This window comes from Arachis hypogaea, chromosome 6 (genome assembly GCF_003086295.3).
Source record: "Arachis hypogaea cultivar Tifrunner chromosome 6, arahy.Tifrunner.gnm2.J5K5, whole genome shotgun sequence".
Classification (NCBI taxonomy): Eukaryota; Viridiplantae; Streptophyta; class Magnoliopsida; order Fabales; family Fabaceae; genus Arachis; species Arachis hypogaea.
Window position 1 is genome coordinate 38,417,939 of NC_092041.1, and position 26,320 is coordinate 38,444,258.

Sequence of the window (26,320 nt, forward strand, 5' to 3'; positions counted from 1 at the left end):
TGTGGGGTCCTGTACCTTAGCAGTTGCTTTGGATCTTCAAACGTATATAAAGAATTTGGGAGCTTCTAAGTTTCACCATGTTCCTTCACCAGCCATAGTTAAAGCCTCTCAAATCTAAAAAAAATGGAAAAAGAAACAGCTTTTCATGTTTTGTTTTTAGTTTGAATATGTTGATAAGAGAAGAGAAAATGGAGAGTTTGGTGATGAGTGGGAAGAAGCTTTGTGTGATGGTGTTATGTTTGTACTGAGTTCATGTAGTGACAGCTTCTGTTACATATGATCACAAAGCAATTGTTGTTAATGGGCAGAGAAAGATTTTATTTTCTGGTTCTATACACTACCCTAGAAGCACACCTCAGGCACTTTCTTTCTTAATTATGTTTTTCTTTTATTAATCATTCTTTTTAATTGTATTTTCTCATTGTTCATTGATGGGAAAATGCATGTAGATGTGGCCAGAGCTTATTCAAAAAGCTAAAGAGGGAGGGTTGGATTTTATTCAAACCTATGTGTTTTGGAATGGCCATGAACCTTCTCCAGGAAAAGTAATTCACTTTCCAAAAAGTTTGCAGGGTTTTTATTCTTTCATTTGAAAAAGAATTGGAAAGAAATTAAAACTAATATACTTTTGCTTTCAAAATATTTCAGTATTTTTTCGAGGATAGGTACAACTTAGTTAAGTTCGTCAAGGTAGTGTAGCAAGCTGGACTTTATGTTAATCTCCAAATTGGTCCCTACATATGTTCTAAATGGAACTTTAGGTAATGATCTTCATAATTTGGCTTATATTTCAATATAATATAAGGAGTGAAAGGAGATTATTCTAATGCTTATTGCTAAGTCAACACTTCTCTTTCAAGGTAACTTTGCAGCCATCTTGAAGGCAATGCATTCTTTTAGTGCCGAATCAGAAAAGGAGTTGAGCCTTTCAAACAGTGATTTCATTGTTGTGCGAAAGGTTTGTTTTCTCAGTTAATGTCATTGTACTATTATACTTTGTCTTCTATGTGAATATCCTCAAACATGCCAGGTGACTAGCTACTAAATGAGTTTGGTATTCTCTCAGCGACTACATAGTGAAATATAAGTTATCCATTTCTCATTTTGTGAGATTAAATCTCTACTATTGTCGACAATTGCTTCCTACTACTTATTTTTCTTTTATTTTTCTTCTAAAACATTTTTTCTTTTTGGTTAACTTTGCCTTGTCCTTCCAGTAAAAGACTTTTTAGGAATTAAGATTGCGGAGGAGTCGAAATGGAAGAATAGCATTCAGGGCTCAATAGGGGTGGTTAACTTGGCGTAATGCCCATAAGTACCAGATGGTCTTCGGAGGTTATTGCCTTGTTCCTATCACTGTCATTATTGGATTGCATTGACTTAATGATTCATAGAGTTTTAGTTATTAAGAGATAATAGACATCTTTCCAACACTCATTTTAATTCTGCAGATAAAAATAGAAATCAAGCAGAGCAGGATTAGAGTGACATCAAAAGTAAGCATATGATTCCTGATGGTACAAATTGAAAATGAACCTTTTTATATGTATATTTTTCTTGACAAATATATGTGCATCAAGTTAAGTAAGTTTTACTTACAAGAAATTGCTTATTCTTCCTCTGACCTATCCATTTAATAGCAAAGGTTGTAGAATTGATAAACAGTGCACTAGAGGAGACCTAAAGTTTTTGTTAGTGCAACAGCTGTTGTTTACTATGGTATGTTTATATGCCAAATCTTTTTCTCTATTGGTCGATTATTTTCTTGCTTATTGATTGATTGTTAACTGCTTTGGTCCACTCTTTAGAATCACTTGAATTGATAGAGAAGTATGCATGATTTTACATATAAAATGTCTTTCACTTCTTTTTACTGTTCAGGCACCAGTGAAACACAAGTGTTTGATGAACAAAGTCCATCAGGAAATGATTACTTGGCCGAGGTAAGAACATACAGATGTTTAAAATACTATTAAACTTGAATACTATCTGTAGTTCCTAAAATTCATTATATTTTTGTTTGTTTAATCTTCTATAACTAAATTGATACCTCTCTTCAAGATGTTTGCTGGTGGACGTATAGGCTCTGGAAAACAATGGTATATCCCGTATCTTCTAGTTGTTATTGATTGGTTCCCGGCTGCGTCTTAATTTTAGAAAGGCGCCATAATTAAGTTATTTTTCTTTCTTTTTGTACAGGTTTTCCTTCATTTGGATGACATTGTTAATTTAATATATGAAGCATTGATAAATCCCTCCTATGAAGGTAAACTCTTAACTCTCATATCTCCAAAGCAAAGTTTATTGAAATTTTGAAAAACCAAAAATTAGGGGATATAGAACATTGGCTAGCATAGATAGTTTGGATGGTGCAATTCTCATTTCTGACTTGTATGATTTGATTACCATGTTCATATATATCTTTGCAAGTGTGGCCATCATTTAGTAAAGAACAAAGAAGGTAGAGGTGAATTAATGATATCAGTCATTGATAGTTTTGAGTTTGATTTTTTAATTTTTATAATTGCGAATGTCATTATAGATATTTTTGTAAAAATTTTCTATATAATTATGCAGGATAATATTGAGAATGATAATGAAGATTAAGTTGATTATTATTATGGTTTATTAGCTAAGATAGAGTAGTGTTAGAAATGGATACATGTATGGTTGACTACTAATGACTTTTATTAGAAGATATTTATGTAGGATATGTTTTTCGTATAGTATTAGTAGTAAATTCTAAGTGGTATCATGGTTATTTTGATATGGCTATACTTATTTTAGTGTGAGATGTATGAATACTCACAATTAACTTCATTCTAGTACCTTTGGATCATTATTATAAATATATTTTGGTTAGAGATAATTTTTATTATTTAAAGAAATTAGTTAGTATAATTATGTATTTATTTTTATTTTATAATATTTAACTCATTTAATTAAACATACAGAATTATTATACATGTAATCATATTACTAAATATTATGTTGTATTAATAATTATTAGAATATATATATATATATATATATATATATATATATATATATAGAAAATAAAAAAATAATAAGGGACCTAAGGCTAAACTTATATACAGTAGCTATAGAATACAAAAAAAAAGAGGGACCTAAGGCTACACTTATAAACGGTAGCAATAGTATACAATGTGGCTACACTTTAAAGGTGATGTAGTAGCATTGAAAAGCGTAGCCTTTGGTCCTAGACAGCATCACTTGAAAAGCGCACCCTATTCCCAAATGTCAAAAGCGTAGCCCTTGGTGTAGAAAAGCGTAGCCTTTGAGAATAGGCAACGGCCGAATAGGAATCACCCCAAGAAAGCATAGCTGTAGCTCAGAAAGCGTAGTCGTAGCCTAAGACATCATTTTTTTCTACTTTTGGTACACTTTTCAAGTGTACCTGAATGGGTGTTTTTCTTGTAGTGTTATCTGAGCGAAGTACTTGGATTTTCTTATTGAATTGAGTTTGAATCATTTTGGTAGAAAGTAAAGAATTTATCAGGTACTTCAGATTTGTGTTTTAAAAAATATACCCAAGTCATGCGAGAGAAATCGTCCACAAATAACACAAATTATTGAAAATTATTATGGAAAATATGGGCTGGACCCCACATATCAGAGTGTATTAGTGGTGCACGAAATTGCAATCACACTTTTGCAACCCCGCACAACTAACCAGCAAGTGCACTGGGTCGTCCAAGTAATACCTTACGTGAGTAAGGGTCGATCCCACGGAGATTGTCGGCTTGAAGCAAACTATGGTTATCTTGTAAATCTTAGTCGGGATATCAATAATTATCAGGGTTGATTGTGAAAAGTAAAAGAACATGAAATAAGTACTTGTTTTGCAGTAATGGAGAACAGGTTGAGGTTTTGGAGATGCTCCATCTTCTGAATCTCTGCTTTCCTACTGTCTTCTTCTTCAAACACGCAAGGCTCCTTCCATGGCAAGCTGTATGCAAGGGTTTCACCGTTGTCAGTGGCTACCTCCCATCCTCTCAGTGGAAATGTTCAACGCACCCTGTCACGGCACGGCTATCCATCTGTCGATTCTCAATCAGGCCGGAATAGAATCCAGTGATTCTTTTGCGTCTGTCACTAACGCCCCGCCCTCAGGAGTTTGAAGCTCGTCACAGTCATTCAATCATTGAATCCTACTCAGAATACCACAGACAAGGTTAGACCTTCCGGATTCTCTTGAATGCCGCCATCAGTTCTAGCCTATACCACGAAGATTCTGGTTAAGGAATCCAAGAGATATCTACTCAATCTAAGATAGAACGGAGGTGGTTGTCAGGCACACGTTCATAGTTGAGAATATGATGAGTGTCACGGATCATCACATTCATCCGGGTTAAGAACAAGTGATATCTTAGAATGGAAGCAAGCATGATTGAATGAAAAACAGTAGTAATTGCATTAATCCATCAAGACACAGGAGAGCTCCTCACCCCCAACCATGGGGTTTAGAGACTCATGCCGTGAGAAGTACACCAAGAAACGTGTAAAGTGTCATGAGGTACAAATACAATGTCAAAAGATCCTATTAATAGTAAGCTAGTAACCTAGGGTATACAGAAATGAGTAAATGACGTAAAAATCCACTTCTGGGTCCACTTAGTGTGTGCTTGGGCTGAGCATTGAAGCTTTCATGTGTAGAGACTTTTTCTGGAGTTAAACGCCAGCTTTCATGCCAGTTTGGGCGTTTAACTCCAATTTTTATGCCAGTTCCAGCGTTAAACGCTGGGAATTCTGAGGCTGATTTGCAACGCCAGTTTGGGCCATCAAATCCCGGGCAAAGTATGGACTATTATACATTGCTGGAAAGCCCAGGATGTCTACTTTTCAATGCCGATGAGAGCGCGCCAATTGGGCTTCTGTAGCTCCAGAAAATCCACTTCGAGTGCAGGGAGGTCAGAATCCAACAGCATCTGCAGTCCTTTTCAGTCTCTGAATCAGATTTTTGCTCAGGACCCTCAATTTCAGCCAGAAAATACCTGAAATCACAGAAAAACACACAAACTTATAGTAAAGTCCAGAAAAGTAAATTTTAACTAAAAAGTAATAAAAATATACTAAAAACTAGTTAAAATATACTAAAAACATACTAAAAACAATGCCAAAAAGCGTACAAATTATCCGCTCATCACAACACCAAACTTAAATTGTTGCTTGTCCTCAAGCAACTGAAAATCAAATAAGATAAAAAGAAGAGAATATACTATAGACTCCAAAATATCAAGGAAACTCAGCTCCAATTAGATGAGCGGGACTAGTAGCTTTTTGCTTCCGAACAGTTTTGGCATCTCACTTTATCCTTTGAAGTTCAGAATGATTGGCATCTATAGGAACTCAGAACTCAGATAGTGTTATTGATTCTCCTAGTTAAGTATAATGATTCTTGAACATAGCCAGTGTATGAGTCTTGGCTGTGGCCCAAAGCACTCTGTCTTCCAGTATTACCACCGGATACATACATGCCAAGACACATACTTGGGTGAACCTTTTCAGATTATGACCCAGCTTTGCTAGAGTCCCCAATTAGAGGTGTCCAGGGTTCTTAAGCACACTCTTTTAGCCTTGGATCACAACTTTATTTCTTTCTTTTTCTTCTCTCTCTTTTTTTTGTTTTTTTTTTTTGAATCACTGCTTTTTCTTGCTTCAAGAATCAATCTAATGATTTTTCAGATCCTCAATAACAGTTCTCTTTTTTCCTCATTCTTTCAAGAGCCAACAATTTTAACAATCTCACAACAACAAATTCAAAAGACATATGCACTGTTCAAGCATTCATTCGGAAAACAAAAAAATATTGTCACCACATCAAACTAATTCAACTAGTTTCCAAGATAAATTTGAAATCCTGTACTTCTTGTTCTTTTGTGATTAAAGCATTTTTCATTTAAGAGAGGTGATGGATTCATAGGACATTCATAGCTTTAAGACATGAATTTTAAATTTTATTAATTATGAATTAAGAACAAGACTCAAAAATAGATATAAGATGAGACTAAAAAAATAGAAAAAAAAATTTAAATAGGCTCCTAATGATAGAGGTTTTCACAGAGTTAGGACTCAACAACCTTGATTTTGAGAAGTGGATGCTCCCTCAAATTGAGGGGAGAATTTTTGGCGTTTCAGTTCTTGAAGTTCACGCCCCTGCTTCTCTTGTTCCTTCAGCAATTTGCAGAGCATGCAATTCTGATTCTGCTGTTCTTCCTTAAGTTGCTCCATAGTTTCTTGCAACTTGGTGATAGATGCTTCTAGGCTGGCCCAGTAGCCAATTTCAGGAAATTCAGGGAGGAAATCCTGTGCCCTCCTTTTGATAGAGTTGTCTTGCATTTGTCCTTCCATTGACTTCTTGGTGATTGGATGTTCAATGGGTATGAATTCACCTACTCCCATCTTTACCCCAGCCTCTTTACAGAGCAAGGAGATCAAGCTTGGGTAAGCCAGTTTGGCCTCAGTGGAATTCTTATTTGCAATTGTGTAGATCTCACAAGCAATCAGATGATGAACCTCCACTTCTTTTCCAAGCATGATGCAATGAATCATCACTGCTCTCTTGATAGTGACCTCAGAACGGTTGCTAGTGGGCAAGATGGAACACCCAATAAAGTCTAGCCAACCTCTTGCAATTGGTTTGAGGTCTCCCCTCTTGAGTTGGTTTGGGACACCCTTTGAATTGGTTATCCACTTAGTTCTAGGGAGGCATATGTCTTCTAGAACTTGATCCAACCCTTTATCTGCTCTCACCATTCTCCTATTAAAGGATTCAGGATCATCTTGCAGTTGAGGCAATTTGAAGATTTCTCTTATTTTGTCCAGATGGAAGTAGATAACTTTCCCTCTGACCATGGTTCTGTAAGTATGGTAAGCAGTTCCAGTCATTCTCTGTTTATCTGTCAGCCACAGATTTGAGTAGAATTCCTGAACCATATTTCTTCCAACCTTTATCTTAGGATTGGAAAGAACTTCTCATCCTCTGTTTCGAATTTGCTCTTGGATCCCCGGATATTCATCTTCTTTCAGATCAAATTTAACTTCCGGGATCACTGACCTCAGACCCATTATTTTGTGATAATGGTCTTCATGTTCTTTGGTTGAGAACTTCTCTTGATTCCAAAGATTCTTTGGATTATTCTCTTTCTTTCCTCTTAAATTGGTTTGTTTTCCCTTAGGAGCCATGATCTTGATGAATCTTGGCTTAGTGATCACAGAAAAGCACACCAAACTTAGAGGTTTGCTTGTCCTCAAGCAAAAGAAAGGAAGGAAGAGAGAGAGGAGAAGAGCAAATTCGAATGGTGTGGGGGAATGAGGAGGCCGAACGTGTTTTTATAAGGGGGGAGAAGAGATTTCGAAAAATTGGAAGGAGATTTGAGAAGATGTGGAGAGATTTGAGAGAAGGGTGAGTTTTTGAACAAGATTTGGGATTGATTTGAGAGAGATTTGAAGAATGATTTTGATTTTTGAAGATTTGAAGGTGAATGATGAAAGGTTGAAATGTGTTTATGTAGAAAAGTATGGGTCAAAAAAAGAAAGTTTGAAAAAATTTGATCGAAAAGCAAAATCTTGGTCCCCCACCTTTCTGGCGTTAAACGCCCAGAATGGCATCCATTCTGGCATTTAACGCCCATTTGCTAGCCAATGTGGGCGTTTAACGCCCAGCCAGGTGCCCTGGCTGGCGTTAAACGCCAGAATTCCCTTTGTCACTGGGCGTTTTGCTAAACGCCCAGGATGCTGCACACCTGGCGTTAAACGCCCAGAATGGTGCCCATTCTGGCGTTTAACGCCCAAAATGGCACCCTTACTGGCGTTAAACGCCCAGAATGGTGCCCATTCTGGCGTTTAACGCCCAAAATGCCCCTTACTGGCGTTTTTTTGCCAGTAAGCTCTTTTTCTCTGCTTTTTGCACTGAATCCTTCTGTAACTCTGTGAATTCCTTCAATTTTGATAATTGCCTCTGTAGAAATAAAACATATAACCTGCTAATGACTGGGTTGCCTCCCAGCAAGCGCTTCTTTACTGTCTTTAGCTGGACCTTCACTGAGAATCACTCAAGTCTCAGTTTTGAGCATTCTTGCTCAAAATTGTTTTCAAGATAATGCTTGATCCTCTGTCCATTAACAATGAACTTTTTGTCAGACTCAGCATCCTGGAGCTCAACATATCCATATGGTGATACTCCTGTAATCACATACGGACCCCTCCAACGAGATTTAAGCTTTCCTGGGAACAATCTGAGCCTAGAGTTGAATAGCAGAACTTTTTGTCCTGGCTCAAAGACTCTTGATGACAACTTTTTGTCATGCCACTTCTTTGCCTTTTCCTTATAAATTTTTGCATTTTCAAAGGCATTGAGTCTAAACTCCTCTAGCTCATTTAGTTGGAGCAATCTTTTTTCACCAGCTAACTGAGCATCCATGTTTAGGAACCTGGTTGCCCAGTAGGCTTTATGTTCCAGTTCCACAGGCAGATGACAGGCCTTCCCATACACCAATTGGTATGGGGAGGTTCCTATAGGAGTCTTGAATGCTGTTCTGTATGCCCACAGAGCATCATCCAAACTCTTTGCCCAATCCTTTCTTCGGGCTATCACAGTCGGTTCTAGGATTCTTTTTAGCTCTCTGTTAGAGACTTCAGCTTGCCCATTTGTCTGTGGATGATACGGAGTTGCCACTTTGTGGCTAATTCCATATCTGACCATAGCAGAGTATAGCTGTCTATTGCAGAAATGAGTGCCCCCATCACTGATTAGTACTCTGGGAACACCAAACCTGCTGAAGATGTGTTTCTGGAGGAATTTCAACACGGTCTTGGTATCATTAGTGGGTGTAGCAATTGCTGCTACCCACTTAGATACATAGTCTACTGCCACCAGAATGTAAGTGTTTGAGTATGATGGTGGGAATGGACCCATGAAGTCAATTCCCCATACATCAAACAATTCAATCTCTAATATCCCTTGTTGAGGCATGGCATATCCGTGAGGCAAGTTACCAGCTCTTTGGCAACTGTCACAGTTACGCACAAACACTCAGGCATCTTTATAGAGAGTAGGCCAGTAGAAGCCACATTGGAGGACTTTAGTGGCTGTTCGCTCACTTCCAAAATGTCCTCCATACTGTGATCCATGGCAATGCCATAGGATCCTTTGTGCTTCTTCTCTGGGTACACATCTACGGATCATTCCGTCTGCACATCTCTTAAAGAGATATGGCTCATCCCATAGGTAGTACTTGGCATCTGAAATTAATTTCTTTCTTTGCACTCTGCTGTACTCCTGGGGTATAAACCTCACAGCTTTATAATTTGCAATATCTGCAAACCATGGAGCTTCCTGAATGGCAAAGAGTTGCTCATCCGGGAAAGTCTCAGAGATCTCAGTAGAAGGGAGGGACGCCCCAGCTACTGGTTCTATTCGGGACAGATGATCCGCTACTTGGTTATCTGTCCCTTTTCTGTCTCTTATTTCTATATCAAACTCTTGCAGAAGCAACACCCATCTTATAAGCCTGGGTTTTGAATCCTTCTTTGTGAGTAAGTATTTAAGAGCAGCATAGTCAGTGTACACAATCACTTTGGATCCCACTAGATAGGATCTAAACTTGTCAATGGCATAGACCACTGCAAGTAACTCTTTTTCTGTGGTTGTGTAATTCTTCTGTGCATCATTTAGAACACGGCTGGCATAATAAATGACGTGCAGAAGCTTGTTATGCCTTTGTCCCAACACTGCACCAATGGCATGGTCACTGGCATCACACATTAGTTCAAATGGCAATGTCTAGTCTGGTGCAGAGATGACTGGTGCTGTGACCAGCTTGGCTTTCAGGGTCTCAAATGCCTGCATGCACTGTGTGTCAAACACAAATGGTGTGTCAGCAGCTAGCAGATTACTCAGAGGTTTTGCAATTTTCGAAAAATCCTTTATAAACCTTCTGTAGAATCCTGCATGCCCCTGAAAGCTTCTGATTGCCTTAACATTGGCAGGTGGTGGTAATTTTTCAATTACCTCTACCTTTGCCTTATCCACCTCTATTCCCCTGCTTGAAATTTTGTGTCCAAGGACAATTCCTTCAGTCACCATAAAGTGACATTTCTCCCAGTTTAAAACCAGGTTAGTCTCTTGGCACCTTTTCAGGACAAGTGCTAGGTGGTTAAGACAGGAGCTGAATGAGTCTCCATATACTGAGAAGTCATCCATGAAGACTTCCAGGAATTTCTCCACCATATCAGAGAAGATGGATAACATGCATCTCTGAAAGGTTGCAGGAGCATTACACAGACCAAAAGGCATCCTCCTGTAGGCAAACACGCTAGAAGGGCAAGTAAATGCTGTTTTCTCTTGGTCCTGAGGATCTACTGCAATTTGGTTGTAACCTGAATAGCCATCCAAAAAGCAGTAATAATCATGACCAGCTAGTCTTTCTAGCATTTGGTCTATGAATGGTAAAGGAAAATGATCCTTTCTGGTGGCTGTATTGAGCCTTCTGTAGTCAATACACATACGCCACCCTGTGACTGTCCTTGTAGGAACCAGTTCATTTTTTTCATTATGAACCACTGTCATGCCTCCTTTTTTTGGGACAACTTGGACAGGGCTCACCCAGGGGCTATCAGAAATAGGATAAATAATCCCAGCCTCTAGTAATTTAGTGACCTCTTTCTGCACCACCTCCTTCATGGCTGGATTTAGCCTCCTCTGCGGTTGGACCACAGGTTTGGCATTATCCTCCAACAGGATCTTGTGCATGCATCTGGCTGGGCTAATGCCCTTAAGATCACTTATGGACCACCCAAGAGCTGTCTTGTGTGTCCTTAGCACTTGAATCAGTGCTTCCTCTTCCTGCGGATCTAAAGTAGAGCTTATAATCACTAGAAAAGTGTCACCCTCTCCCAGAAATGCATACTTCAGGGATGGTGGTAGTGGTTTGAGTTCAGGTTTGGGAAGCTTATCTTCCTCCTGAGGAATTTTCGAAAATTCCTTTGTTTCCTCTGACTCTTCTTGATCAGGCTGAGCATCTTTGAAGATGTCCTCAAGCTCTGATTCTAGACTTTCAGTCATATTGATTTCTTCCACCAGAGAGTCAATAATGTCAGCGTCCATGCAGTCATTTGGTGTGTCTGGATGCTGCATAGCTTTTACAGCATTCAACTTGAACTCATCCTCATTGACTCTCAGGGTTACTTCCCCTTTTTGTACATCAATGAGAGTTCGTCCAGTTGCTAGGAAAGGTCTTCCTAGAATGAGAGTTGCACTCTTGTGCTCCTCCATTTCCAACACCACAAAGTCAGTTGGAAAGGCGAATGGCCCAACCTTGATGATCATGTCCTCTATTATGCCTGATGGATACTTAATGGAGCCATCAGCAAGTTGGAGGCATATCCTGGTTGGCTTGACTTCTTCAGTCAACCCAAGCTTTCTGATAGTGGATGCAGGTATTAGATTGATACTTGCTCCAAGGTCACACAGGGCTGTCTTGGTGCAAGCACCTTCTAATGTGCATGGTATCATAAAGCTTCCTGGATCTTGAAGCTTTTCTGGTAAGCTTTTTAAAATGACTGCACTGCATTCTTCAGTGAGAAATACTTTTTCAGTTTCTCTCCAATCCTTCTTATGACTTAAGATTTCTTTCATGAACTTAGCATAAGAAGGTATTTGCTCAAGTGCCTCTGCAAACGGAATCTTTATTTCAAGAGTCCTTAGATAGTCTGCAAAGCGGGCAAATTGCTTATCCTGTTCCGCTTGGCGGAGTTTCTGAGGATAAGGTATCTTGGCTTTATATTCTTCAACCTTAGATGCTGCAGGTTTATTCCTTACAGAAGTGGTTGAAGAAGCCTTTTTAGAGGGATTACTGTCAGCACTCTCAGGTGTCTGATCCTCCCTTGGCGTCTGAACGCCAGAATTGGGTGAAGATTGGGCGTTTAACGCCAACTTCTCTCCCTTCTCTGGCATTTGAACGCCAGAACTGGGCAGGGAATGGGCGTTTAACGCCAGCTTTCCTCCCTTTCTGGCGTTTGAACGCCAAAAGTAATCCTCTCTGGGCTCTTACTGTCCTCAGAGGGATTTTGAACAGTGGTTTGGTTATCCTTTGTCAATTGTTCCTTATTTGGCTTCTTGCTACCTTGAGCAGTGTTATTCAATGTCTTCCCACTCCTTAGTTGAACTGCTTGACATTCTTCTGTTATCTGTTTAGATATCTGCTGTTTTGCTTGATTCAACTGCAGTTCTATGTTCTTGTTAGCAGTTTTAGTTTCATGGAGCATCTCTTTAAATTCTGCTAACTGTTTTGTCATCAGGTGTAATTGTTGATTAAGCTCAATCATCTGTTCTTGAGGATTAGGATCAGTGGCTACTGCCATGACTTCCTCTTTTAGAGAGAACTCATTGCCAGAGTACAAATATTGATTTCTAGCAACAGTGTGTATAAGCTCTTGAGCCTCTTCAATTGTCTTCCTCATGTGTATAGATCCACCAGCTGAGTGGTCTAAAGACATCTGAGCTTTTTCTGTAAGCCCATAGTAGGAGATGTCTAACTGTACCCACTCTGAAAACATTTCAGAGGGGCATTTTCTTAGCATACCTCTATACCTCTCCCAGGCATTATAAAGGGATTCATTATCCTCTTGTTTAAAGCCTTGGATGTCCAGCCTTAGCTGTGTCATCCTCTTTGGAGGGTAAAAGTGATTCAGGAATTTGTCTGATAACTGTTTTCATGTCTTTATGCTTGCTGTAGGTTGGTTATTCAACCACCTCTTAGCTTGATCTTTTACAGCAAATGGAAACAGTAATAGTCTGTAGACATCCTGATCCACCTCTTTATCACGTACTGTGTCAGCAATTTGTAAGAACTGTGCCAGAAACTCAGTAGGCTCTTCCTGTGGAAGACCGGAATACTGGCAATTTTGCTGCACTATGATAATGAGTTGAGGATTTAGCTCAAAGCTGCTTGCTTTGATGGGAGGTGTACAGATGCTACTCCCATATGCAGCTGTAATGGGGTTAGCATAAGACCCCAGAGTCCTTCTGGACTGTTCAATTCCACTTAGGTCCATGATGGATAAAGGGAAATGATATGGATTGCAAATAGATAAAAATATATTTTTTTTTGAATTAACCGAAAAATAAAATAAAAACAAAAGGAAAATAAAATAAAAATTCGAAAATTAAAAGAAAATAAGATCAAAGAAAATTGAAAACTGAATCAATTAGTTAATTAAAAAGATTTTGAGATTAGCAATTAGAAAGATATGATTGAAAAATTTTTATGAAAAAGATTTGATTTTTGAAATGAGGAAAGAGAAAAACAACAAAATGACACCAAACTTAAAATTTTTAGAAAATCAAACACAAATTTTCGAAAATTTTAAAGGAAAAACACAAAGAGGACACCAAACTTAGAATTTTTACGGATCAAAAAGGGGCTAAAGACATGCAAATTCGAAAATTAGAAGAAAAACAAAAGCATGCAATTGACACCAAACTTAAAATATGAAACTAGACTCAACTAAAAGACTCTAAACCAACAAAAATAAAACAGTCCTAATCTAAGCAACAAGATAAGCCGTCAGTTGTCTAAACTCGAACAATCCCCGGCAACGGCGCCAAAAACTTGGTGCACGAAATTGCAATCACACTTTTGCAACCCCGCACAACTAACCAGCAAGTGCACTGGGTCGTCCAAGTAATACCTTACGTGAGTAAGGGTCGATCCCATGGAGATTGTCGGCTTGAAGCAAGCTATGGTTATCTTGTAAATCTTAGTCGGGATATCAATAATTGTCAGGGTTGATTGTGAAAAGTAAAAGAACATGAAATAAGTACTTGTTTTGCAGTAATGGAGAACAGGTTGAGGTTTTGGAGATGCTCCATCTTCTGAATCTCTGCTTTCCTACTGTCTTCTTCTTCAAACACGCAAGGCTCCTTCCATGGCAAGCTGTATGCAAGGGTTTCACCGTTGTCAGTGGCTACCTCCCATCCTCTCAGTGGAAATGTTCAACGCACCCTGTCACGGCACGGCTATCCATCTGTCGGTTCTCAATCAGGCCGGAATAGAATCCAGTGATTCTTTTGCATCTGTCACTAACGCCCCGCCCTCAGGAGTTTGAAGCTCGTCACAGTCATTCAATCATTGAATCCTACTCAGAATACCACAGACAAGGTTAGACCTTCCGGATTCTCTTGAATGCCGCCATCAGTCCTAGCCTATACAACGAAGATTCTGGTTAAGGAATCCAAGAGATATCTACTCAATCTAAGATAGAACGGAGGTGGTTGTCAGGCACACGTTCATAGTTGAGAATATGATGAGTGTCACGGATCATCACATTCATCCGGGTTAAGAACAAGTGATATCTTAGAATGGAAGCAAGCATGATTGAATGAAAAATAGTGGTAATTGCATTAATCCATCAAGACACAGCAGAGCTCCTCACCCCCAACCATGGGGTTTAGAGACTCATGCCGTGAGAAGTACACCAAGAAACGTGTAAAGTGTCATGAGGTACAGATACAATGTCAAAAGATCCTATTAATAGTAAGCTAGTAACCTAGGGTATACAGAAATGAGTAAATGACGTAAAAATCCACTTCTGGGTCCACTTAGTGTCTGCTTGGGCTGAACATTGAAGCTTTCATGTGTAGAGACTTTTTCTGGAGTTAAACGCCAGCTTTCATGCCAGTTTGGGCGTTTAACTCCAATTTTTATGCCAGTTCCAGCGTTAAACGCTGGGAATTCTGAGGCTGATTTGCAACGCCAGTTTGGGCCATCAAATCTCGGGCAAAGTATGAACTATTATACATTGCTAGAAAGCCCAGGATGTCTACTTTCCAATGCCGTTGAGAGCGCGCCAATTGGGCTTCTGTAGCTCCAGAAAATCCACTTCGAGTGCAGGGAGGTCAGAATCCAACAGTATCTGCAGTCCTTTTCAGTCTCTGAATCAGATTTTTGCTCAGGACCCTCAATTTCAGCCAGAAAATACCTGAAATCACAGAAAAACACACAAACTCATAGTAAAGTCCAGAAAAGTGAATTTTAACTAAAAACTAATAAAAATATACTAAAAACTAGTTAAAATATACTAAAAACATACTAAAAACAATGCCAAAAAGCGTACAAATTATCCGCTCATCAATTAGAAAAAAACTAGAATTGACTCTAGTGTTGGTTGGAGGAAAAGAAACTGTGATTTTTTGCACAAATACAAGTTTCACATTTGAAGGGTTCAGTACTACTTGTAAAAAGACTAGGAAATAGAAACTTGAGGTACCCAAATGAAAGGATGTCCGAGACGCCTGTGCCATAACCAAAGTTGTCGAGTAACCGTTCCGTGAGCAAGCATGGCATGACCCTGGTGTGCTACTTCATCAACGTAGTAAAGGCCCTCTCGCTTAGTACCACGCCCAATGATCTCTTTCGTAAGAATGTCCTGTAAAAGACTAAAGGTAGAGTACATGAGTACAACACAATTTAGTTCCTTTGTTACTTGGCTAACATACAATAATTTTGATGATAGTGCAGGGACATAGAGGCAATTTTTTAATTTCAATTTTTCTGAACAAGTAATGGAGCCTCTCCTTTAACATCAATTAATTCTCTACTAGCTGTTTCAATATGGACTTTTGAAGGTATAGTCAAGCTGTTAAAATTATGGAGGTCATGAGTCATAGTATCGGTAGCTCCACAATCGAAAATCCATTCATTTATCTTTTTAATTGGATTCTGATTTTGGGTCTCCCACTATATTGGGTCGCGGTCTGGTTGAGCAGCCAAGGAGTTCAGTAGTCCTTGCCCTTACCGCCGCTACTGCCTTGCCATAGTGACTTACTTCCTCTTTTCTGGCCTCGTCAACGCTGATGGTGACCTCTGCTCACAGTGGTGGCTCCCTTACTCTGATTTCTTGATGACTTGGGATTATTTTTCCACCAATTTGGGTAACCCACAATATTAAAGCAGTTTTCTTTGGTGTGTTTCTTCTTTCTTCTTCCACCGATTGCTTTTTCATCAGAGTTTCCCAGAATGAATAATCATATCCGTTTAGTTTGAAACTAATCGACAAATTGTCAGAATTAGTTTGTGATGATCGCATTTCAAAACTCTTGCGTAGCATATTTGCAATTTGTAAAGAAATGGTTGATTTTGAGTCCTAGAACCTAACTCTGCTCTAATACCATGTTACCATGGTACAAAGAGTTTAGGAAAGAAACGAAGAATTATATAGAAAAGTATTATTTTTGTTATTAATATTTTTCATCTGTGGTTACAAGGTTCTTACCAATATATAGACTAAGAGTACGCTAAGAATACGTTCATTATGAAATAATATCCTAATAAATTATATTAATTTTTTTAATCATCTTTAATATTTTCTTAATTTTGTTCTCTACTTATGCTATTCTAATAAAAAAGACGTGATTTTGTTGTTTGTTCTGATTAGATTACACAAATTAGAATTAGAATTTGGAAAGAGAGAGAAACGAGTGGGGATATGTGACAACGTTCTGCTTCTGACCCTTTTGGATTTTTACCCGTTTGGATATTTTTCCTGTGGGGATCAAAACGACAACGTTTTGATGCGGAATGACAAACCCGATCCTTCAAAAATTTGGATAAATTCACTTGATTTACCAATTAAGTAATAGTTCGACCAATTTTTTTTATCAATGTTTTGGGGGTAAATCACCCATATAAACTAAGTTGGGAAAAAATTTATGTGATTCAACCAAATTAATAATCATTACAGAATTCAACCAGCATTTCTATGTAATTCGAATTACACACACGCACACCAACTAATTCGAATAAACCTGATTCGAATTACATACACTAATTCAAATCAGGGTGATTCGAATTACACACGCTTAGGGGTGTCAGGCGAGGAAGCCCGCCCGCCGGAAGCCCGCTCTCTGGCGGGCTGGCCCGCCCCGCCCCGCCTATTCAGGCGGTCCCAAAATCCTAGCCCGTCCCGTCTAATGGCGGGCTGGCGAGCTGGCGGGCTAAGCTCGCCTAATTAGTTTTTTTTTTTAATAAGAAAAAATATCTTCTATTTAAATCAATATAAATCGGGCTAAACCCGCCTAATTAATTGTTTTTTTTAGAAGAACATATCTAATATCTTCTATTTAAATCAATATAAATACAAATATTAAATATAAATAGTCTTCAAAGGATATAAATAGTCTTCAAAGTAAATAAATATAATCCAATTATCCAAAATACTCAAGTCATAGTTATAAATAGTCCCATAGACAAAATAAATATATAATCCAAAGTCCAAAAACATAATTATAAATAGTCTTCAAAGCAAATTAGACTTAATTCAATACACTTAATTTTCATCTTCATCTTCATATAAGTCAATAACATTATTGGAACCAACTCCTGAAGAATAGCCTTCTCCTTTTGCAATATCTTCCTGATCTTTATCTTCCTCTAGAAAAAAGTAAATAAATATATTAGCAAAATAGTACATAATAATGTTCAAAATCACTCAAATATGTATGTCATAAATATAATATACCAAAATCATCATATCCACGTATCCAATTTCTGGTGCAAATCACCGCTTCAACATTATCTGACAACAAACGACTTCTATACTTATTCAAAACATGAGAACCCATGCTAAATGCAGATTCTGAAGCCACGGTAGTAATAGGAATGCTCAACAAATCTCGTGCCATTAGTGATAGTGTTGGAAAACGATGATGGTTGTCTTTCCACCATTGCAAAACATCAATGATTGCATCATTGCAAAATAATGTTGCCTCACTCAAATAAATACCCAGTTGGTTCTTTCCACTTTTCACTTCAACTTCTTGATTACGGGACATCAAATCCTTTGCATTACAAACAATATATGAATCAAAAAGCATGAAAAATAAAAAACACATATAATCAAGTAGATAAAAATACTTACACCAACAATTTTAATAAGCTGAGTTCCAATTGCAGAAGATGTTGCTTGAGAAAAATTACTTGAAAGTTGGGAAGAACTCTCTACAGTTGTAGAGGAATTTTGGTCATAAACCTCAAAAAGCTTGTATAACTTACTCTTCACAAGCTCCACTTTGTCTTTAGCACTAATAGGATCAATCTCATTATAGCAATGAACCAAAGTGTTGAGTTTAAATCTAGGATCAAGAACTGCCCCAAATGCAAGAACAACACTGTATTCTTCCCAATATTTATTGAACTTAATCATCATTTTTTCTCCCATGTTCCTTATAAGCACTTCATCATTCTTCAAACTATTCATTAAAATCAGCTGGATTTGCCAAACTTGTAAAAAATACAAGTTGGATGTTGGGTAAGAACTTCCAGACATCAACTTGGTAGTTTCGTAAAATGGTAACAAGAAATCACATATCTTTTCAGTTCTTCTCCACTCATCTGATGAAGGACAAAACTCCCTAAACCCAGCTTCTTTTATTTTATACATTTCAAAAGCTTTCTTGTAAGGAATAGCACTTGCAAGCATTGCATAAAGTGAATTCCACCTAGTAGGAACATCTAAACATAATGCAGTCGTATACTCAAGTCCCTCAATATCTTCAAAACATTCTTTAAACTTAACCATTCGACTTTCAGATTTTCTCAGAAACTTAATACCCTCTCTAATCTTAGACACTGCATCACCACATATTTTCATTCCATCTTGGACAATAAGATTTAAAATATGAGCAGAGCAACGAACATGAAAGAATTCACCACCACACAACAATGAACCATGCACATCCAAAGTACTTTTCAAGTGTTCAACACAAGTATCATTAGAAGAAGCATTATCCAAAGTAATGGAAAAAATCTTTTTATCAACTTTCCACTCAGTCAAAAGCGTAAAGATTTTAGAAGATAATTCAAATCCTGTGTGAGGAGGAGGCATATGACAAAAATTGAGAATTTTACTCTGTAATTTCCAGTTCTCATCAACAAAATGTGCAGTCAAACATATAAACCCCTCATTGGAACTGGAAGTCCAAAGATCAGATGTTAAGCAAATTCTATTTGGAATGGAAACTTAAATTTTTTTAAGTTTCGCAGCTTCTCTTTTGTAAACTTTCACTATGTCAGCTTTAACCGTATTCCTAGAAGGAAGTTTCAAAGTTGGACTAATATATTTCACCCAATTTCTAAATCTCCTATCAGCAACCATATTAAAAGGCTTATCCCCAGCAACTACATACCCAGCAAACATATCTCTAGCCACTCCTGAATCAATCTTAGGTGAACCCATTTTAAGTTGCAATTCTGCTATAGTCTGACCAATATCTTCATGCTTAATTTGAGTACAACTATCAAGATGCCGTTTTATAGTAGAAGTGCCATATCGCTTACCTCCAACTTTAAACACTTTCTTGCATCCTTTACACTCAGCACATTCTACTCCATCCTTATCTGGACCGAGCTTTTTGAAAAAATTCCAAACATCAGAGGTTGCTGGTCTCAGCCTTTTCGAACTAGGTTCATCAACCTCGACCGGAGCAGCCTCAGAACCACTCCAGTGGTAACAAGATTACTCACAGTTTCAGAATTCATATTTCCTGAAATAAAAGTAAATGTAAATTGTTTATATGAACTAGGTTTTTCAACCATTAGCAAATCATACAAAAAACAGCAAGTATTCAGTCATAATCAAAACTCAACCATTATGAAGTATATTCAAAACTCAACCATTATCAAATTCAAGCATTTAACCAACAATCAACCATTATCAAGTATATTTAAAAATTGAATACTCATCTAGTTAGAACAATTTAGCACATTAACTTAAATGCATATTTTAACAACGAAATAAATTGTCCCGCAATCAATGTATAGTCAAATACTGTTATTTTTCTTAAGAACTGGTACCACCCTCAAATCTCAATTACAACCAGTTGACCTTTGCCAGGGAAAAATTTTAATTTATAAACCATAACTCAAAGTTATCTTATTTAACTTAATGTTTATAATTTCATACATATAACATTTATAATTACACACTTATTACATCTAATATTATTCAATTTTAAACCTTGGCAAGGGAAAAATTTTAATTTATAATGTTTACTGAAACAAAATAGGAGGAAAAATCTTAAAAGAAAAATAATCCCCAACTGTGAGATTCTAACAAATTTAGAACTGAATTATATGAAAACAACATCCAATCAAAGCTAAATTTATTGGGAACTAAATTTCAAAGACTCTGTATTCTAACAACAATCATAAAGGATTAAGTACCTTGGAGCCAAGTTTGGATCTGCCACATGAAATCTTTCACCAGTTTTTGGGAGGGGATAGTAGTCTAGAAGAAAGGTTTTTGAGGGATCAATATGTTCACTCAATTCCTCTAATTGATCATCAGTGAAAAGCTGTCTAAGAACAGCCCCACCAGTGTTTGAAGCACCGCCAATAAGCCATTTATCATCGAGGCGATGGCTATACACACCAAACCTTGAATCCTCAATTCTTGTGTTACTCAATAGCTTAATAGCAAGTGTTGAACCCAGAGAAGTAACCTATTCAACAAGAATATGATTGGAAAACAAGCTTTAGTTTAATAATTGAGAATAGGATGAATGAATGTCTAATCAAATGGCCTAGGAGAAAGATTTAGATGCAAAATAATGATATAGATGAATAATGGAACAAGATATTTAACATTCTTGAAGCTGAAGTTTCTTATATAACAAGATTAAGTTGTCTATAATGAGAGTATGGCAGATCATGAATACTTGTGATTAAAGAAAAGTTGGAAGTTTAAAAAACTTACTGCTTGACCTGGCACTCATAATCAAAACTCAACCATTATGAAGTATATTCAAAACTCAACCATTATCAAATTCAAGTATTTAACCAACAATCAACCATTATCAAGTATATTTAAAAATTGAATACATGATGGATCCATAAAAATTGAGCAATTAATCTATTATCAAATTCACCACTTGGGTGCTAAAAACTGCACTAACAACTGCATAGACAGCTGCATTTGATGTAACAACAGAACAAAAAAAAAGGATTAGTTGCATCTGAATTGAAAGAATATGTACAATAGGTATGAGTTAACCACCAGAATGACAAATTCAAAGAATATGTCTTCTGTTTTTTTTATAATGACAGTGAGCTCAATAACTCAGATATTTCTTCTCATCAATAAAATTGTTCAATTCTCTTAAGATAACTCCACCCTTTTTCTGTACATAATAAATAACAACACCATGCACCTTCACTTAGCAACACACACTATAAATTACAATCATCAAGTATATCATATATCAACTTGTGTTAATAATTTGAAAACAAAGAATTAGTTACAAATATGTGTTCAGGACTTCAGGTAATAGCATTAGCAAAGGTTAGAGTTGTGCAGACCTTGAAGGATCAAGGAGACAAGCAGGCAGCAGCCGTGACCGAGAGCGTGGAGTAGCCGTGACCGAGAGCGAGGAGCAGCCGTGACCGAGAGCGAGGAGCAGCAGATTCAGAGGACAAGTCACGACTCACAAGACCCAGGAGCCCAGGACCGAGACCAGCAGGCAGCAGCGACGACAGCCAGACAGAGGTGAGAACGTAACTCTGAAGTTCGAGCTGAGGTCGCTGGACGATGGAATTGAGAGACTGAGAGTGACGGTGAGGAGCTTAGGATGACCGAGTGAGAGACTGAGAGTGGCGGTGAGGAACTGAGGAACTGAGGAACTGAGACTGAGGAACCGAGTGAGAGGCTGAGATCCATCGAGAAAACTGGAGAGTGGAGACGAGACGACTGAGTGTCTGGGTGCTGCGGTGCTGCCGTCTGCCGAGGAACTGAGAGGAGAGGACCGAGGAGTGAGAGTGAGCCAACTGCAATGGGGATTAGGGATTGGGGAATGGCCGAATGGAGATTCAATTTAGGGTTTCAGCCGTTTAGGTGGGTGGGGAATGGGGATTGGGTCGGGTCGGGTCGGGTGGGGTGGGTTCATGGGTTCTGGGTCTGGGTTCATGGGTAATGGGTTCAGCCCAAAAAAAAAACCTTCAGCCCGCCGGGGCAGCCCGCCCCGCCCCGCCAAAGCCCACGGTTTAAGCGGTTTGGGTTAGGCGGGCTTTTGTCTTACGGCGGTCCCAAATTTCCAGCCCAGCCCGCTTTTTTTGGCGGGTTACGCGAGCTGGCCCGGCGGATTAAGGCCCGTTTGCCACCCCTACACACGCTACACATCGTAATTCGAATTGGTCAGATTCGAATTATTCATGATTTAATTCTGCCCATTCTTTTATTAAAAAAATAATAATTTATTAAAAAATTTAATAATTTAAAAGTTAAAAAAATATATTTTATTTCATGCATTAAAAAAAAGCTAACAAAATATTTAATTACGAGACTTCTTTAAAATATTAATGGGCTATCAATTCGAATTTCATACAATACTCTTTTGTCCATTTTTAATAGTTCATGAATATTTTTTAATAAAATTTTTTAATAAATTTATTTAAATTATACCACAAAAAATATTTTATTCTATATAAAATAATTTAAAAAATGGCTTAAAAGATGTTAGGAGTACTATAAAAATTTATAATGTTCTAATGACTTAGGATATTAAAAAAATACTCTAGATAGTCAATAATAATTTAAAAATTAAAAAATATATTTTTATCATGTATTTACCTAAATTATTAAAATATTACAAACTTTTATAATACTCCTAACATTTTTTAAGCCATTTTTTAAAATTATTTTGTATAAAATAAAAAGTATTTTAAACTATTTTAGATTGTAACGATTTTTCTTTTGAATAATTCACGTAAATTTTTCACCACCATAATTTATATAGGTGATTTGCCCAATATTTTGCAAGATAATTTTAGACATCAATCAAACCGACTAAAAAAATTGATTTTTAGTTAATCCGTCCGGTTGAGTCGATTAGTCCAAACCAATTTTTAAAAAATTTGGATCCTCTAAAGTTTGAATTTCACTTTAGAGAGTAAAGTGTGATCTTCTACCCTTGAATATTTTCTCTTTCATATTTATTATTGGTTCCACCTATGAAATCAATAGTGAGATATCACACTTTACTCTCTAAAGTGAAATTCAAACTTTAGAGAATACAAATCCATTTTTAAAACCTAATATTATCTAACAGATATACAAGGTTTGGTGGATGATGCACCTTATCATAGTCTAAGGTATACGATTTTGTTTTTGTGCTGATCACTATTAGAGGTTTAGGACATTATTATATATCTTTTTTTTGTGTTACATTATATATTATATATTAATATAATATACAAATATATTTTGTATTAATTTTATATTGATTTAGTTTAATATTAAATTAATTTTTTTATTATAATTAAATTGAATTCTTAATCTATAAATACATGTTTTTCATTATATGTTTTTTAAAATACAACATTTAAGTATTAAATTTATTTGAATAATATTATATAATTAATAAAATTTATTATTTTTAATTAATATTTAGTCAATATTTTATATTTTAAATATTAAATTCTAAATTTTAAATACTACTAAATCTTAACTTTGTATAATATAAAATAAAATATTAATTAAAAAATATTATTCCCTAATATTTTTCGCTTCCTAATATAAAATGTTGACGATGGACACAAATTAATCCATTGTAACTATATACCACTGATGGTATCGAACTGAACAAACTACGTACTTCTAATAAAGCACAATTCTGTTAGATAATTAATAAAAATTTAATTAATAATTAATTAATAAGTAATAAATATTTTTAAATTGTATTTATATTAATTAATTATTATTAATTAATAATTATTTATATTTTATTTTTTAAAAATATAAATTAATAATTATGAAGTATAATTATTTAAAATTGATTGATTAAAGTTATTTATCTATATTTTTTAATAAAATATTATCACATCTAATACTCAGAAATTGCTATCACTCACTCTTCACATACAATAATATATTTATATTAAGGGTCCATCTACTGTACAGATATATTTTTGTACAAATTTACAGATTTTTGTTTTATTTGATTTAAAAGTGTATCACTAAAAGTGTTGCTTAAAGAGAAAGTGTTACCCTTAATCGTTAACTTGGCTCTGATACCAATTTTTTTAACAATTTTTTTTTTAACGTTGACTTTTCTTTTAATTTCTTTTTTGAAATTTCTATTAACTCTTCATATTTTACTTTGAATAAGTTTATAATTTGTATAAATTCAATTGGTGGTGTTTTATTTGCAAATTCATAATATAAAGTATTGACCATTTCTACTATTTCTCTTGCATTTATTACTAGTCCTTGATGTATATTTATAGTTTTGATTTATAACTGTTCAATCTTGTTTTAGTTTATAATATTCTTTTTTGCATGGATTATTGTATATGAAATCTTTTATTTGTTTGTCTTTTTCTTTAATATAATTTCTCAAATCCTCAATAACTTCTTTTATTTCTACACTTTCTCTTGTTTCTAAATATCTGTTTAATTTTTTAATTTCATTCTCCATTTTTTCTTTCAACAGCTTTAATTCTTTTAAGTCATAATATGGTTTTTCAGGCATTTATAAATTTTTTAAGTTTAATTCCAACTTGTTTATATTTATTCTTATTTCTATCCCTTTTATTATAAGATCATCAATTTCAATCTGAAGATTATTTAATTCCCTTTTATACTCCTTTATTTTACTTTTTAATTTTCTCGTCCTTTTTCTTTTTATTTTATTTTCTGGTTTTTCAATCTTTTTATGCTTCATTATTTATTCTAAAATTTCTGCAAACTCTATCATCGATTCATCACTATTTTCTAGAGATTCTATTAATTTTTCTAGCACTTCAACTTCTCTTTTCAACTTGTCATAAATTATTTTTAGGGCTTTAAATGCTCTTTGATTTATTTCAGAAAACTGTAAATAATTCAAACGATTTTCTCTTTCAAAGAGCTCTTGTTTCTTGTCTTGATAAGTTACATATATTTCTTCTTTATTTATTGTCATAATTTAGTGTTTAGGGTTTCATTTAATTTTTTGACCTTTTTTGTTAGTTCTTTTATTTCAGAATTTTCTTCTTTAATTTTTAACTTAGATAAACTTAAAGGGCTATTAATTTTAGATTCTCTTATTTGAAAATTCGATGAAACTAATTTTCCTGATGGTTCTTTTAATAAGAGAACTGGGTTTTCAATAGCCTTATATTTTGGTATTTCTATTTTTACAATTTTCTGAAATAATTCATCAACATAAATTCTCTCTCTGTTTTTAAATATTATACTATGATGGCTATTTGTTAAGGCATAATTTATTGCATATGTAATTGAAAATGGTTCATCATCTTCTTCCATTAGATTCTTTCTGTGAAATTTATAAGCCAAACTTATAGACCTTCCAAGATTTTCAGTTGATAAAGGTATAGCATATCCAAGATGGGCATTGAATTTAACATTTACGTTTGCCAGGTTTCCATGAACAATTCTAATTATTTGATCTATTGGGTCATCAGTAATTCTTTTATCACAGATTGCTAAGCTTATTGGTGAATTAATTCCTTTCATATATGTAGATTTGATTAAGACTTGTATAGTACTAATATGAATCCATCCAATTTTAGATCTTTTTGTTGATCCTTAATTTTCTCAATTTGTTTACTCAATTCTTCATCATTTATCAAAGCTATTTCAAGTTCTCCATTGGCGGATTTTATCTTTATAGGGGCTTCAAGTTGAATTTTTCCATAGTATATTATATTTTTTCTATTAAAAACTTCTTTTAAAAGATTTTGTTTATTAAAATTTTCATTTGATTTGAGATTTAATTCTGTTTTTAGAACAGCCTGTTTTTCATTATCTAATAAGGCAGATAATCTATAATAATCAGATTCTTCCGTTAATTCTAAGCTTTCTAAATAATTCATAACTAAGAGATTAGGATAAAGGCGTACCTTTCTGGAGAAAAACTTCCTTTATTTAGTATATTTTACATAAGATGTTTTTATCTCCAGATGGGAGATTATAGATATTAACTCCAGAGGGGAGTTTAGAACTATTTTTTTTCTAAGGGAATTCTTTTGTCAGACTACAGAATCGCCTCGGCAGCTTCCTCCTTGCTCTCCTAGCATATGAGTACTCTTAGCCTTCTGCTTTCTGTTTTCTGATGCCTTCTACAATTGCCTAAGCAATCTATTTATAATGGTTGGGTCTGATGGACAATTCCCATCCTTACCCTTCTTATGACATCATTGCTTACGTCATTGTTTATTATCTTGCACCAGCTACATTGTTGGTGCTCTATGACCTAAGCGCTTACGCATTATGCAATAATGTTGAGGGATGCTTCAGATGCGCT

At 35.8% G+C, this 26,320-nt stretch overlaps 1 protein-coding gene and 1 pseudogene across 1 annotated transcript; one reads left to right on the forward strand and one right to left on the reverse strand.

Moving 5' to 3' along the window:
- The first annotated feature begins 712 nt into the window (after window positions 1-712).
- On the forward strand, window positions 713-2,316 carry LOC112805520 (epimerase family protein SDR39U1 homolog, chloroplastic-like; annotated as a pseudogene).
- A 15,527-nt stretch (window positions 2,317-17,843) lies between these two features.
- Window positions 17,844-18,906, reverse strand: LOC112805521 (zinc finger BED domain-containing protein RICESLEEPER 2-like). The gene is made up of 2 exons (XM_072198159.1): window positions 18,000-18,906; window positions 17,844-17,860 (listed from the first exon to the last, which is right to left on the reverse strand). Exons 1-2 carry the CDS (start codon window positions 18,904-18,906, stop codon window positions 17,844-17,846), a joined length of 924 nt encoding a protein of 307 aa, XP_072054260.1.
- Window positions 18,907-26,320: the final 7,414 nt, after the last annotated feature.

Coding starts and splice junctions, on each gene's coding strand:
- LOC112805521 (XM_072198159.1), bottom strand. CDS start 18,906: ATGCCTCCTCCTCACACAGGATTTGAATTATCTTCTAAAATCTTTACG.